The 13,616-nt window shown below is 34.9% G+C and overlaps 2 protein-coding genes across 3 annotated transcripts; one reads left to right on the top strand and one right to left on the bottom strand.

Annotated features, from left to right (window-relative positions):
- Positions 1–693: 693 nt before the first annotated feature.
- Positions 694–3,380, top strand: LOC143898966 (uncharacterized). Its single transcript, XM_077408823.1, has 2 exons — positions 694–914; positions 1,547–3,380. The coding sequence occupies exon 2, from the start codon at positions 1,555–1,557 to the stop codon at positions 3,046–3,048; it is 1,494 nt and encodes a 497-aa protein (XP_077264949.1). The 5' UTR covers positions 694–914; positions 1,547–1,554; the 3' UTR covers positions 3,049–3,380.
- A 106-nt stretch (positions 3,381–3,486) lies between these two features.
- LOC143898965 (alkaline phosphatase 4-like) lies at positions 3,487–12,850 on the bottom strand. 2 transcript variants are annotated; one of them, XM_077408822.1, is made up of 9 exons: positions 12,501–12,847; positions 10,077–10,177; positions 9,036–9,256; positions 8,396–8,588; positions 6,625–6,791; positions 5,997–6,299; positions 4,605–5,031; positions 4,338–4,516; positions 3,487–3,834 (listed from the first exon to the last, which is right to left on the bottom strand). In XM_077408822.1, exons 2-9 carry the CDS (start codon positions 10,159–10,161, stop codon positions 3,829–3,831), a joined length of 1,581 nt encoding a protein of 526 aa, XP_077264948.1. In that variant the 5' UTR covers positions 10,162–10,177; positions 12,501–12,847; the 3' UTR covers positions 3,487–3,828. The 2 variants fall into 2 exon arrangements, with proteins under 2 accessions (XP_077264948.1, XP_077264946.1); XM_077408820.1 differs by having other exon boundaries at positions 3,487–4,516; positions 12,501–12,850.
- Between the last annotated feature and the right edge of the window lie 766 nt (positions 12,851–13,616).

The raw sequence follows: 13,616 nt of genomic DNA, 5'->3' as shown, positions 1-13,616 counted from the left end.
GATGTGTTTCTTGCACATTTTAATAATTGTTAAAAGAAATTCCACAAAATTTAATAGTAAGATATAGTTACATTTAAGGCTGAAAATCAACGAATAAAAATTCACAAACTTATCACAAAAATAATCTACTTATCTTCAAATATTTTGTTTTAACATAATCACACTCATTCATTTCTAGTATTTCTACTTTAATATTAATTATTAAATGGATAATTGTTTTTAAATTAATTATTTCCTTGGCACGTGCGCTCTTCGCGAATGTCGAGGATGATAGGATAAGTTTGCATTCGTGCGACAATATCATCTGTAACGTTAATAATAGCTTGTGGACGTAAAACGCGCATGCACACACGCACATACACACACAACACTCGTAATTAATTCTCGTATAGAAGTTATATTATTTATATCAGATGTACTAAATGCATATTATGCTTACAAATTGGGACGTCAAAGTTCTGTTACCGTTTATTACTTTAGTGATGTGTCGATTGCTTCAAAATACCACTCTCTCTCTCTCTCTCTCTCTCTCTCTCTCTCTCTCTCTCTCTCTCTCTCTCTCTCTCTCTCTCTCTCGAAAAGCGTCGCTCGTTTGGCTATTCGTCTTCGAATAAAGTTTATTCTCAGTACGGTGCTTGAAATACCTTATGTCTGGGCGACTAGGCATAGTGCCCATCGACGTACTAGCACCCCTGATAATACCTCGCAGTGCCTTGAACGGTCGAGGTGTCTGGTCTTCGACCAAATCAAATCGTGACGTTAAGTCGCTTCTCTAAGTTACGAGGGAATTTCAAAATCAAGATAATCTTGATAATAGTGGTATCATTATTAACGCAACGCTCTTTACGTTGTATATAATATTTTTTAAATATTGAATAATCGTTGTTTCTCTGAAGAGTGAAGAATCTTCGAAGGTAAGTATTTAAGTTTTTAATTAATTTTTAATAATTTGTTATGCCAGTTATTATTTTATTGTGATTTATTTCGTTAATATACGCGGAGAGTAGTAATGTCAGTAATGCATTTAAAATTGCAAATAAACGATTTCTCGTTTCAATGATGGCGTAATGTATAGTGGAATACGGTGTGCTAAATTGGAAGATATAATTGTTTTCTCTTTTCGAGAGATGTAGAATAGGTCATTAAACGCAAGTAGAACCTGTCGCGGTTGGGTTTAATTATTTGCGTTTGCGGTACACCCGGTTTATTAATTACGAACGCGTGACCTCCGTGTTGTGATATTCTAAAATAATGGTTTAGATATGTTCTTTGACGGGACGCAGTTATGTAACCAATCGTGTTTCGCGCTTGAAACGCTAAAATACTCGTGTGCGTAACACCGCGATATATTATGTAATCGCCAATTGCTTTCAAACAAATAGAATTATTTTTAATTGCATAAGCTATTTTTTTCACCTTTTTTATACAATGTGAGGTATTAATTATAACGTAATGCGATCGCTTACTTAGTTGAAACAAATTGATTCTATTTGTTTTTGTTATAAAAATCTGGTTTTGTTGCATTTATCTTGTTTCGTTGTTTCAGTTTTGACGATGGGTCGTAGAAAAAAGAATTCGAAAAGAATCGTCGCTCAGAAAATTTGCAAGAGTGAGGTGACAGAAAATTCGAATTTCGACGAAAAAGAAGCAATGAAGCAAAGTAAAGAAAATCTTTTCATTGCCGAAGCTATCGACGTTTATTCACGCTTGAAATTGCCACTCGTGCATTCGATGCAGCATCGCTCGTCGGACGACAGCGACGAAGAGGAGGACACTATCGAGCTGAACTTCTGGCCGCGTTTTGTCTTCGTGTCGAACCTATGTCCGATCTGCATAGAACGAGCGGAGGAGATCTGTGGATTTTGCGGCATGGTGTCTTACTGCACCGTCAAACATATGAAGCAAGACCGGTCGAAGCATCGCGACCTATGTAAAGTTCTCACTGAAATCTGCACGATCGGAGGTGGTTTGTCGTCACTGTCGGAACTCAGCGCGGATGATTATCGCGTTTATCGGCTGAAATTGATCGAAATAGTACAGTATCGCTTGGACAGGCCTCTCCAGCTCTGGGAAAAAGAGATCCTTCTTTATCCTCGCGTTTGTTGCAGCTGTCGTCGCTTCTCGACGACTTTGAAATGCTGTCCGATTTGCGGAATCGGCTTATTCTGCGAGAATCATGACGGCGGACACGAAGAGTGGTGTCGAGAGTTTCAGGTGTTTCGCAGGGTACTGTTCATGCAGCACAAAGCCGGTCACGTTGATCCCGAGATTCCGGATACCTTCCAGACAGAACCGTTTTATCTGCCGGATAATTTTGATTTGTTAATGTCACAGCTTTACGGTCACTCGACATATTATTGCGATATGGATTGCTACACGTATTGCAGTCTCTCTCATATATCGACCATTCCATTGACGGCTTTGTATTCCATGCAAATTTCTTGCCTGAATTGGAAGACTATCGATACTTTCGTGGTCCATGTGATAGGTGCCGAGTTTCAATTCGAGTGTATAAATCTGCATGTGTGGGAAAAACTCTTTCTGCACCTCCTTCCGAATTTAAAGCATCTCAAATTAATGTTCATCGGTCCGGAACTGAGTTTGCCGGCGGTGCCGTTAGACCTGTTGACCGCTGTGAAGATCTGTTCAACTTGCAAATTGTCCGGTCGACGAGTAAACGTTTCGTTCCATCCTGGAAAAGTCTATCACGATTTCTGTCGTTCCAAACAGTTCGTAGAGCCGCACCTCGTGTGCCTCTTTAACCCGGGTCTTTATCGCGAAACTGGTTTTGAAGGTAAGGACACGTGGCCGGAGACGATACGAGAATTCTGTAAAACGAAAGTCCCCGTTTGCGTGACGTCTTATACGAAGCAGGAAATTCCTCGAGAGATGATCAGGATAAAATCAATCGCTGATGTAGAGACAATTTTGGAGCCACGAAGAAATCCATTCGCTTCGATCAAACCCGACAGAAATTTTGTCAGTGACGATACGGCGCCACTTATCTATAAAAATTATTATCTTGCTGTTGTTAGAGGAAAATTATAAGCAAGTTTGAAAGAGCTATTTTTCTTAAAGTTACTTTATACTTAATTCCGCACGAATACTTTCTTAGAATATTTTACATTTGCTTTAATATCTCTTTTAATTTTTAGTACTATACTTCTATTTTATATGCAAATGTATGTAAAATTCATAAAAATTCTATGTATAATTATGATAACCACATAAAATTTGACAACTCGCTAAATACTTTTTGTTATCATAGTTGTCCCTATTCCGAATTGGATCAAATTTGTACTTAATCTATTAAGTGATTTATTGTCTCGCTCATGTATTATTTAGATATGTATTTAAATAATTATAATGACGTGTAAACTTTACAAACAATGTAACGAGAAACTTTATTTCATCCATAATCATATTATAATTTATGTATGATTAAAGCATCTAGGTCAGAAATTGTTTTATCAGTTTGTAACAAAATATACTGTATATACATAAGTTTATATTTATTTTGTATAAGTAACATGTTAAAGTACATAAAAACTATTTCATTTCTCTTATATTTCGAAGGATGATTTTCTATATTACAGCAATTTTACTTATTTTATACAACTTTACGTATTTCGTAAAATCTGACTAAAAAGTACTAGACAGAATTTTGTTCGCAATAATTTAATAGTAATATCACCTTTGTCTAAAACATGGCAATGTATTATATTACGAAGTCATACGGCTGTTAGCACTATCATTATTTTGAAATCCTGTTTAATACGTGGATATAATGCCATCCAAGTTTGTCCATGCTTGAAAATAAATTCGTCATCATTGCTGCAATAACCCAAAAAGATCATCGTGTTACTCGTGTTCATATGAAACCCGCGATCAATTATCACGATTATTTGTTGAATTCTAAACAATAAATAAAATCATAGATAATAATATATCGTCAAAATGTAATTACATTCATGAGAAACATAAAAATTTAAAGAGATTACAGTAAAAGGAGATTATAGTAAAATCGTATATGGTATTTGCAATCATAACTTGTTTAGTCTATTACAAATATCGCAGATCTGCATCGCAAAAGAAACCTTATTGCGTCCTATTATATGTATATCAAGTTGGAATACTCCTCTCGATAAAGACACAAGAAAAGAATATCTCTTAAATATTTTTTTGTATTTAAATAAATATGATTTATTACTCGAAATGAATTCTTCTCACGGCGCATCATTAGTTATTTGGCTAACGAAAAAAAAATGTAATGACGTTTATCACAGTTGTATAAAGATCGCCGTAAACAGAAAAGTTATTATTATCGCAAACGATACCGTGTTTTGTCCGGCTGAATTTTTCTTAGAGTTTGGTGGTGCCATATTGACGTCGTAAAAGTAACGACGATAAGCGCTGTCACAATGAGACGGCCAGTCTTTAAAGCATGCCGCATACGCTACGGCGTGAGCAATGTAATTTTGCTCAAAAGTACCTCGGAACAGGTGCGAATAGGGGCCTGCAAAAGATATTATTTATCCCATTGTTTTCTGAAATTGTTAGAAGAATTGTTAGCAGAAATTTATTAAGAAAATTGCATTTTTTACCGGTAGCATAAACCCCGACATCTTCTCCGCCGTGAGTCTCGTCCTTGAGGTATTTGCCAGCAAAGTGCCTGTAGAAGGGTTCGTCGCGAGTCTGATCTTCCTCGACTTTTCTCCAGGTCTCGTTGACGTTGTTGCTGCTGTCGTTTCTTCGATGGTAGTAGAATCCTGGACCGTTAGCGTAGGAGAGCGTTTCGTAGGCTTCTCTGCTAGATGACTTGTTGGCGAAACCGAGGATATCGTTGCCTCTCTCGGGATATCCGTTCAGTGTGAACGAATGCGAGTGATCGGCTGTGACGATTATTAACGTTTCTTCCATATTTAACAGCCGTAGAGCCACCTTAACTGCCTCGTCGAGTTCGTACAACTCGCGCAGTGCCAGTTTCGCCCAATTACCGTGGTGGGCTAAATCGATTTTGCCACTCTCGACCTGAAAGATCGAAAAATAGTTGACAAAAAAAAGAAGAACTATCAGTTTACTGTTAATATTCCAATTTCGAGTTACGCTTTGCGCGATACTTTGAAAACAGAACAAGATTGCAGCGCTCTCAAATTATGCGTAGAATTATGCGCTCAAATAGCACGACCTCGACATGCATCCGGGAAGGTGAAGTCTAAGAACAAATGGCTATAATTGTAAGAACGCATTACACAAAAATGGTCATCAACGCGTAATTTGCATAAGAATAGCATTATCGTGTATCCGTCAGGATTTCTTGATGTGCAATGTAGTCTCGATTTCGTTTCATTAATGTCATTTTAATATTCATTGAGTGCATTATCCTATAACGCCCGTTCGTAGCAATCTGACTTACGTCCGTTATAAATATTCAATGCTGTTCAGCGGCGACTACACTGTTCAATGGGGAAAAAAAAAAAAAAAAAAAAAAAAAAACAAGAACGAAGGTAATCGTTTCTCACAGTTTTTTTGGGCGCTGAAAATTATCATGTTTACCAAATTCGTTTATCACTTCACAAATTTGTGTTAAAATTACAAAAAGGGACAAATTCAATATTTTGTTATACTGTGATATATGTGAAATGCCGGAGAAGTTTTATCGCGATCAAATTAAGTATGTTGTTAGGACTTTCAAAGTTGCTACTTACAAGGCCAGTTACGACTTAAGGATCTATTAAATATTTTTTAAAAAAAATTTGTGTACTTGGAAATACACGAAAAATTTATTATTTTATATTTCTCGCTTTAATAACGGCGTGCTGTTCTTATTTGCCTTATGTGATAATATTGATTATTTTTTAATTACATTATTTAAATTCGAACTGGAGCAATTTAATAAACGAGATTATATTTAGCACCGAAAAACTACGGGAAATGATTATCCTTTTTTCTTGTGTTCGAAAAAAAGTCATTTTTTGTTGGACAGTGTTACTGACCATTAGCAGAAATCCATTTTTGTTCTTCTTCAGCAATCGTATGGCCTGCGTCGTCATATTCGCTAGCGAGGGTATCTCGTCAGTTTTCACGGCGTGGTAGGGCATGTGACCAGGTGAGAAAACACCAAAGATGTGCGATGTGTTAGCTATATCGATGGACATGAGGTCCTGCATGTTGGTGACGGCTTTTCCTTTGGGATGACTCGCTTGCCATTTGTCTACTAAGTTTCTGCCATCAGATCGCGATAAATCATTCGTATTCAATTTCAAGCCCATTTGTTGTGCTCCGCCACCCAAGATAACCTTTTAAAAGATATGGATTCAATATTATATAGATTTAAATTGCAATAGCGAATTTAGATTATTTGAATAAAAAAACAAGATATATCGTAGATCTCTAGAAAAAAGGTTACGAAGCAGGTTAAGCTTGATAGGTAGATTATATATTTCTCATTGTGGATATTTCTATAATGTGATAAATCATTTTCTTTAACGATACTAATAATTTTTTTATTATCATGTTCTATTGTGCATTTATTATACACAATTTTTATTTGCTGTTAATCTGTTAGATTTGAAATTATATTGATCTATACAAATGTAAAGATGCGCGGATGCGATAAATTACCTTAAACTGACTTCCTGGTTCATCCTCAATGAGTTGTCTTGCGATGTCTTTAACGCATGATTGTTGATCCTTCGGTACGTCACTATCGGATTCCCAATCTCGATGATTAATGTGCGCGTAAAGTCCCGCCGGAGTGGCATGGGTGATGCGAGTAGTGGTAACAAATCCTGTTAATTGATCATGCACGAGTTATTTCTTAAATTTGTTCACTTCTGAATAGCAATAAGAATGATTAGAATTAAAAGTCTTCAGTAATTTTATAGATTAGGATCCTAAAAATAACGTGATATAACATGTTATAAATATAAAACTTCTGTCACATAAAGTATGTGTACTATATATTATGTTGCAATTTGTAAAGATACTTATATTGTATTTCGACGCGCATATTCTGACTGTACGCTGATGATTTATTCATGCGGAGCAACGTAACGAAAAAATGACCATTGGCGAAGGTCAAGATACAATGGGAAACGAATGCGTTAAATACTAATCAGCGAGTCATGTGTGTGTAAAAAGCTTCCATTATTTTGCCAAAGTATATAGAAATCAGTCATGGCCGACTGATTGTCCGCGACACGGTAGAAGGTCGGCTTATGACCTCCTCGTTTATTGAGTATACTTTCACTGTAGTGTATGACTTCAACAAGGTTCATTCAGACTAACACTTATGTTAATGAAATAGCCGATCACGCATGACACGTGTTCTCTATAGGATTGATACTCGTAATAATCATTCGTATATCACGTGAGTACAATTTATATATTCGACTGCCGCTTCTAAAAATATTCTTAATAATTTGAATGTTTCTTCAGTCTAGTTTTCTCAGTTTAAATTTGATACATTCTCAGCAAAAGCGCGTTTTTAAGCTTTTGCCTGAAAAACGATGGTTATATAAAGAAATAAATATTAGTTTCATTAAATCAGAGAGAAGTTAGCATCAAATATATAAATTATATATTTCGTAAGATTAACTTTGAATTATTAGCATGATTTCAATTTGGATTTGTTTGTTTAATATAAATTGTAATTATATAAATACGAGATATGTATTATCAAACGATCATGATCAAATTTACTACGTATGCACGATGAATAAATTATATATCCACTAACAAGAAAATTTATTAAATTACATTAAAAAATTAAAATCACATATTTTTAATAATGTGATCATGCGTACAATACTAAACTCGATGGCTTAAAGTTATTATATGTTGATGATAAAAATTGATAGATTTCTTATCTCAATGTCGCGCCGTGTAGAAAAATTTGCTTAGTCAAGAGTTTAATCAACCGACAACGGTCGGCGATGCATGAGAGATTTTGATCTGCTTCTTCTGATCGGTTTCTACTTTCCAAGAATATTTGAAATACTTAAATCTGAAGCACATATTTATGTCAAGGTTTTATCTGACTGTGTTGAATGACTATTATTGATTATGCACTCGAAATTTGTCGACCGAACGAAGTTTCAAACGGCGAGTAATAGCAGCTCTATTGTCACAGCCGAGTTCTTAGTTAGCTTGAGATTATTTTTCGGTGTGGTTGCTTATAATGCAGACGAAATGTTCAATCATAAAAACTTCCTCGCCTAAAATTATTTTCTTATAGCTCCATGAATAATTCTAAGCTAATGACTTCAGATAGAATGAGATAATCTTATGAGAAATAATTTATGCAAAACTAGAAGGTGTAGACAGTTTTAAATCTTTTAGTTAATATGGAGAAGAAAGATATTATATAGTTTTCAAAGGTCAAAGCTCTCACCAGTATCCATGCCGGATTGCTGCGCCCAATCAGCTACCGTGGTGACTTTGCTTAATGCGTTGATTTTCTTATCACATTTGCTATTTTCGGCTCTGGCATCCAGTCCAATAAGCCTGTATTTGGTTTTCACGCCAGAAAATATAGCAGTTGCCGTCCCCGCCGAATCCGGTACTTGCTTGTCTACGTTGTAAGTCTACAAATGTATGATAATTGTGAGATATTTGTATTTAACGTGTGATGTAATTTCGATAATCGATAACGAGTGTTCGGTTTAAGGAAATAATCTTTCGTACATTATCGCCATTAATCGAAATTTTCGAAGCACGAGACTCGATCGATATATTGTAATCGTTGTCACGTTTATCTTTTCCGGTAGCGTGATAAAATATATTACGTCAATGTAGATGCGTGTGATATAATTTAACAAAATCTCATGCTTGGGGAGCAGAAAATCGACGGAGATTAATCGTAATGCGAACATCGTGTTTGTCGCATTTTCTTGTCGAGGATAGACGCGGCGTCCTTATCAAAGGCGCGGAATTAAGCGGCTTAACGTGACGGGATTTCCCAATATCGTTGTGCCTCGCGAGACCGCTCCGTCGAGATTGAAGGCACGGATCGATGCAATTTGAATATCTACCTTGGCGAGGCCGGTGTTGGAGAATTTCTCGAACGCGAGTTGGTATTCTTCACCGCTTTGGCCATTGAGCTGACCTATATAGATTCGACCGGACGTAATGGTGGACAGGCCCATACCGTCCCCGATGAAGATGATCACGTTTTTGGCACGATTCTCGTTTTTCTGCTCCGACAGGATTCTGTGCAGGGTTTCTTGGCCGGACTTCAGCCAGAAGGACATATCTGATAAGAGATCAGAATTTCGCTTCGTTGCCAAGGAATACAATCGATTGATCGTGATAGGACGGATAGGACGGAATTAAAACCGAAATTTTAAAAATATTTAAAAAATATTTGAAAGAATATAATGAGAAGTCTTCCATTATCTCTTAATAACTACTATCTAAAATGTAATTTTTTATCTACGATAGCAATTTTACCTACATAGAAAAAGATAAAGTAAAATTCGATCAAAGTTAAGTTACTAATCAATATGTGTAAATTAAGTTTAAGACATTTGCGCTATGTGTTTATTGATTTCCTAGAACATTGCAGGATAGAATTTGGAAATTAAAATGATAATGTTGTTATCAATGAACAATTTTGTATTGACAAGCTATTTTGTGAGATATATCCCGAAATTTATAACTTGCAATAACACATAAACAGCTTGTTATTTAACAAATTAATATCGATATGCGGAAAAACCTCAGGCATACAGTATAGACACTGATCGATGAAGACCGAACTTCGCATATTATTTTATCGATTTTTTATGATAAGACAAAATTTACGTAACTTTGATTTGACCGATCAAAGCAATCTGCTTTTTACCAGAAATTTATCAATGAATGACGCAAAAGTACTTTGAGATTTTTATATATATTTATTATTGGCACGTTTAAAATTTGCAACGGATATATGCTTAATAATATTATAATTATAAAAAATTTGAAGAACATGAAATCTCTTAAACTTATGTTTGTGGTATTTATTTAAGAGAACTTTGGCATCTAATTTGAATATATGTCAATTATTTTATAATATGACGATTATAACGAACCTTCATAATCCGTGGATCCTTTACGTATCGCTTCGGAATCTCGAAAAGCTGCCACGATGCAAAGTAATAGAATGTAGTGCTTCATTATGAATGTTTTTTCTCTGCAATAAATAAAAAATTCATCATTATTATTCTATAGAAAAGAATTTTGCTTTTTGTATCTTATTATTAGTGATGAGTAAAATTATATTTACATATTGTTCATTGTCAAAGTTATTATTAAATTCTTATTTTTATTAAATTTAGAGAAATGTTGGTTCAATTATTCTTATTATTTTATTTTAATAGTACATTTTTCTAATTAGGTTTTTACATAATTCACTTTAAACCAAATCAGAAACTTTGGTTTGCCAGTAAATAATTAACAATAAGGATTTTTACTCGACCCACTGGTCACGTTTATTAATTATAATCGTTAGACATTGCAATCATTGGCTTTGGTCCTTCTTAAGTGTAAATCTAAGTCATAAAATCAGTATAATGCAGCCTTCAACAAACATCTCACTAGTCATGACATTGCACCAAAACAAGTCATAAATCTGAAAGATGTTCCGTGTGTGTGTCATATAGATGGTAAAGTAATACATGTAACAGTAACAATGTCTCCATTTTATAAAACTTATGAAAATAGTATTAAGAAACATAGCACCACTCAATAGCGAACGATAGAAATTTGATTACTGCGTTACTACATTACTGATTTTTATGACTTATTTATTAGATTCACACTTGAGAAGGGCCAAAATTAATGGTCGAAATGTCGTAACGATTATAATTAATAAATGTGGTCAGTTAGGTCGAATAAAAATTCTTATTGATAATTCTCTTTGTTTCATGCACACTGTATCAATAACTCATTAATGATCTCTAAATCATTAAACTGAGACTAAATTAACTATGAATAAACTATGTACACATAATTAGTTCTTGAGAATTTTCAAGAAAATGTCAAAATCTGTAAGTTTTTTTTTAATTAGCGGATTGGCTTTTATTTTTAATTAGTCGCTATAACATTAATTAGACTTGTTCAGAATTCTATTTAAATATAATAAAATAATGTAAGATATAAGTTTTATATTTTAAAAAAGCATTTAAAATTTGATTGACAATAATGTGGATATTGTTAGTAATATGGTCTTTTACCCTACTAATACTATAGTCAGCATAAATTGTGGCTCACCCGACGCGATCAGCTGTTCCTAATTTAACGCACCATTAGCTTTGCATTAAACGATCATCATAGGTGATAAAGGGGAACTGTATAAGAGTCAGTTACCAAGCTAATAAAATTACTATAATGACAAATGTATCCTACTTATACCGGGGAGTTCTGGCTCGATCGGCTTTGCGATTCTTCTTGCACACTTTTCTCACGTTTACATAAACGCTTGCAAGTACTTCGCGCACAATTCTGTTTGTAATTTTCCGTTTTTGAAGCAAAACACACAACTATTGTATAACTTCGTAGTTTCTTTGCGAAATGTATGTATTGTTATCCTGATCGAAAATTGTTTGGTTACGACAGCATATAATTGAGTATAATTACACGCTGACCACGATTATCTACCTTATATGCGACATCTCGAAGAATCTAAGGAACAATTTGCTTGCTAACAAGTTGAAAAGATGAGAAAAATAATACTTTATACATATATGTTGTATTATTTTTATATGGAGGAATAAAAGCCAAAATGGTGTAAGTAAAATTTTTTAAAATATTAAGTGCATTGATGCAATGTATATATTGTATAGATTGCATCTATGCACACGAGTCAATATTTTAAAAAATTTGACTTACACCACTATGACTTTTTCCCCTCCATATACTCGGACATTAAACAATAATATAGGTGTGTATGTGTTAAGATATCTCTATTATATGATAATATTCATGCTGTGTGTACAGTAATCTTAAATAATTTTTTGATAATCGGATAATTTCAAGATAATTTTTATTTTTAAATATTAATTGCATTAAGTTCTCTATTTTTTTTTAAATAAAATTTAGAATGTTTAAGAAAATGCATTATACCTATTTCATTTAAATGAAATAAAAATAAATGTATTTCATTATTTTCTAAGTTTGGGAAGATAATAAGCTCTGTATTATTTTACTTAACTCGCTAATAATAACTTATACCAATTCGGCTTGTAATAATTCGGTAAAATTCCCGCTTATTTATTTCTATCAAATCTATCGCGAGATTAAATTGACAATTTTTCAGAACATTATATTTGAACGACGATACGAATTGATGATATTAACGTGTATACATTCGAACGGGGTCGCTCGCCGACCTAGTTCCTATCTCGCTGCCTCTTCAGCAAGCTTGATTGTTCGAATCTTCTCACGTGTTTCTCAAGCATCCCGAGATGCAGCTTTAATCTTGCACGCAGCAAATGGCAAACCGAATTACCACTTACCTGAGGTGTCGTAAAGAAACTCGGTATACGGCGCGTCACCACGACGGTGTCAATTCGATTGGACCTGTCGATACGTCAATTCAACGATGTCTCGGCAATGCGCGTCTTGAAGCGTGACATCGTCGGGAATGAAGCACGCGGCACAGCGAGCGGCGTCCTTTAAATCGCGTCTCGTAATCACTTCGCCACTTCTCCAGTCGATCAGTCGCCGATAGTATCCGTAATAAAAACCGCCCGCGACCGGCTCTGACTTCTTTTCGGTTCGCGCGATGCGGCCGGAAAGCGCGAGTTTAAAGCCGATGCGAGGATAGTGGAGCGTGCCCGCCAATAAGCCAGCTTTGTCACTTAGGTATATAGCGTTTCAAAGGCCGTGGCGGCACGAGGTAGCGAAGCGTGCAAGGGACACTGGCTACGCGGATTCTGCGTGCGGAAAGGGAGAGAGAGAGAGAAGAGGGATCCCCCTCGTATACCGTGCTAATCCGACCGTAATTGACTGGCTCCCTGCCATTTTGTCTTATATTCGTGTTATGGATTCATTCGTGTACTCGGAAAGCACGAGGCAGTCGAGGCACCTTACCGCGTGATCTTTCTTTGTCTGGGCGTCGCTGCCATCTCTTCACTTTTATCATAATTCTAATTTTTGCATACATAATAGAATTTAACATTAAAATTACAACCGAGGGTTTTGAAACCCCGTATGTGCAAGTAAAAGACTTGATATAGGTGAATATGTACTTGAGTAGTCTGTCGCGAGAACAAATACCGCTAAATCGCTGGTTGCAAGTTGCAACCTTATAGGTTTTCTTATAGTTTTTCTTATATTGGAGAAAATATTCTCCGCGCGCATTGCTCTTTTATTTGTAGACCAATATAGTAAATTATTGTCGAGGTAATGCGACAATAGTTTACTATTGGTCGACAATAAAAAACAAAACGATATAAGTAATCTTCATATTATGATTAATCAAAAATTATTTATTATTAATTATGATTAATCAGAAAGTAATAAGTTACTCTGTGATGTTATTTTTTAATTATATGAAAACTCTCTATATATGAAAACTAGATGAAAATTTTATATTTAAATAACAATGTTCTAATAATAATTTGCAATTT

The sequence above is a fragment of the Temnothorax americanus genome, unplaced genomic scaffold (genome assembly GCF_048541705.1).
Source record: "Temnothorax americanus isolate GAGA-0224 unplaced genomic scaffold, ASM4854170v1 Scaffold25, whole genome shotgun sequence".
NCBI lineage: Eukaryota > Metazoa > Arthropoda > Insecta > Hymenoptera > Formicidae > Temnothorax > Temnothorax americanus.
Note: the sequence above shows the minus strand (reverse complement) of the source record. Positions and strands in the feature narration are given on the sequence as shown.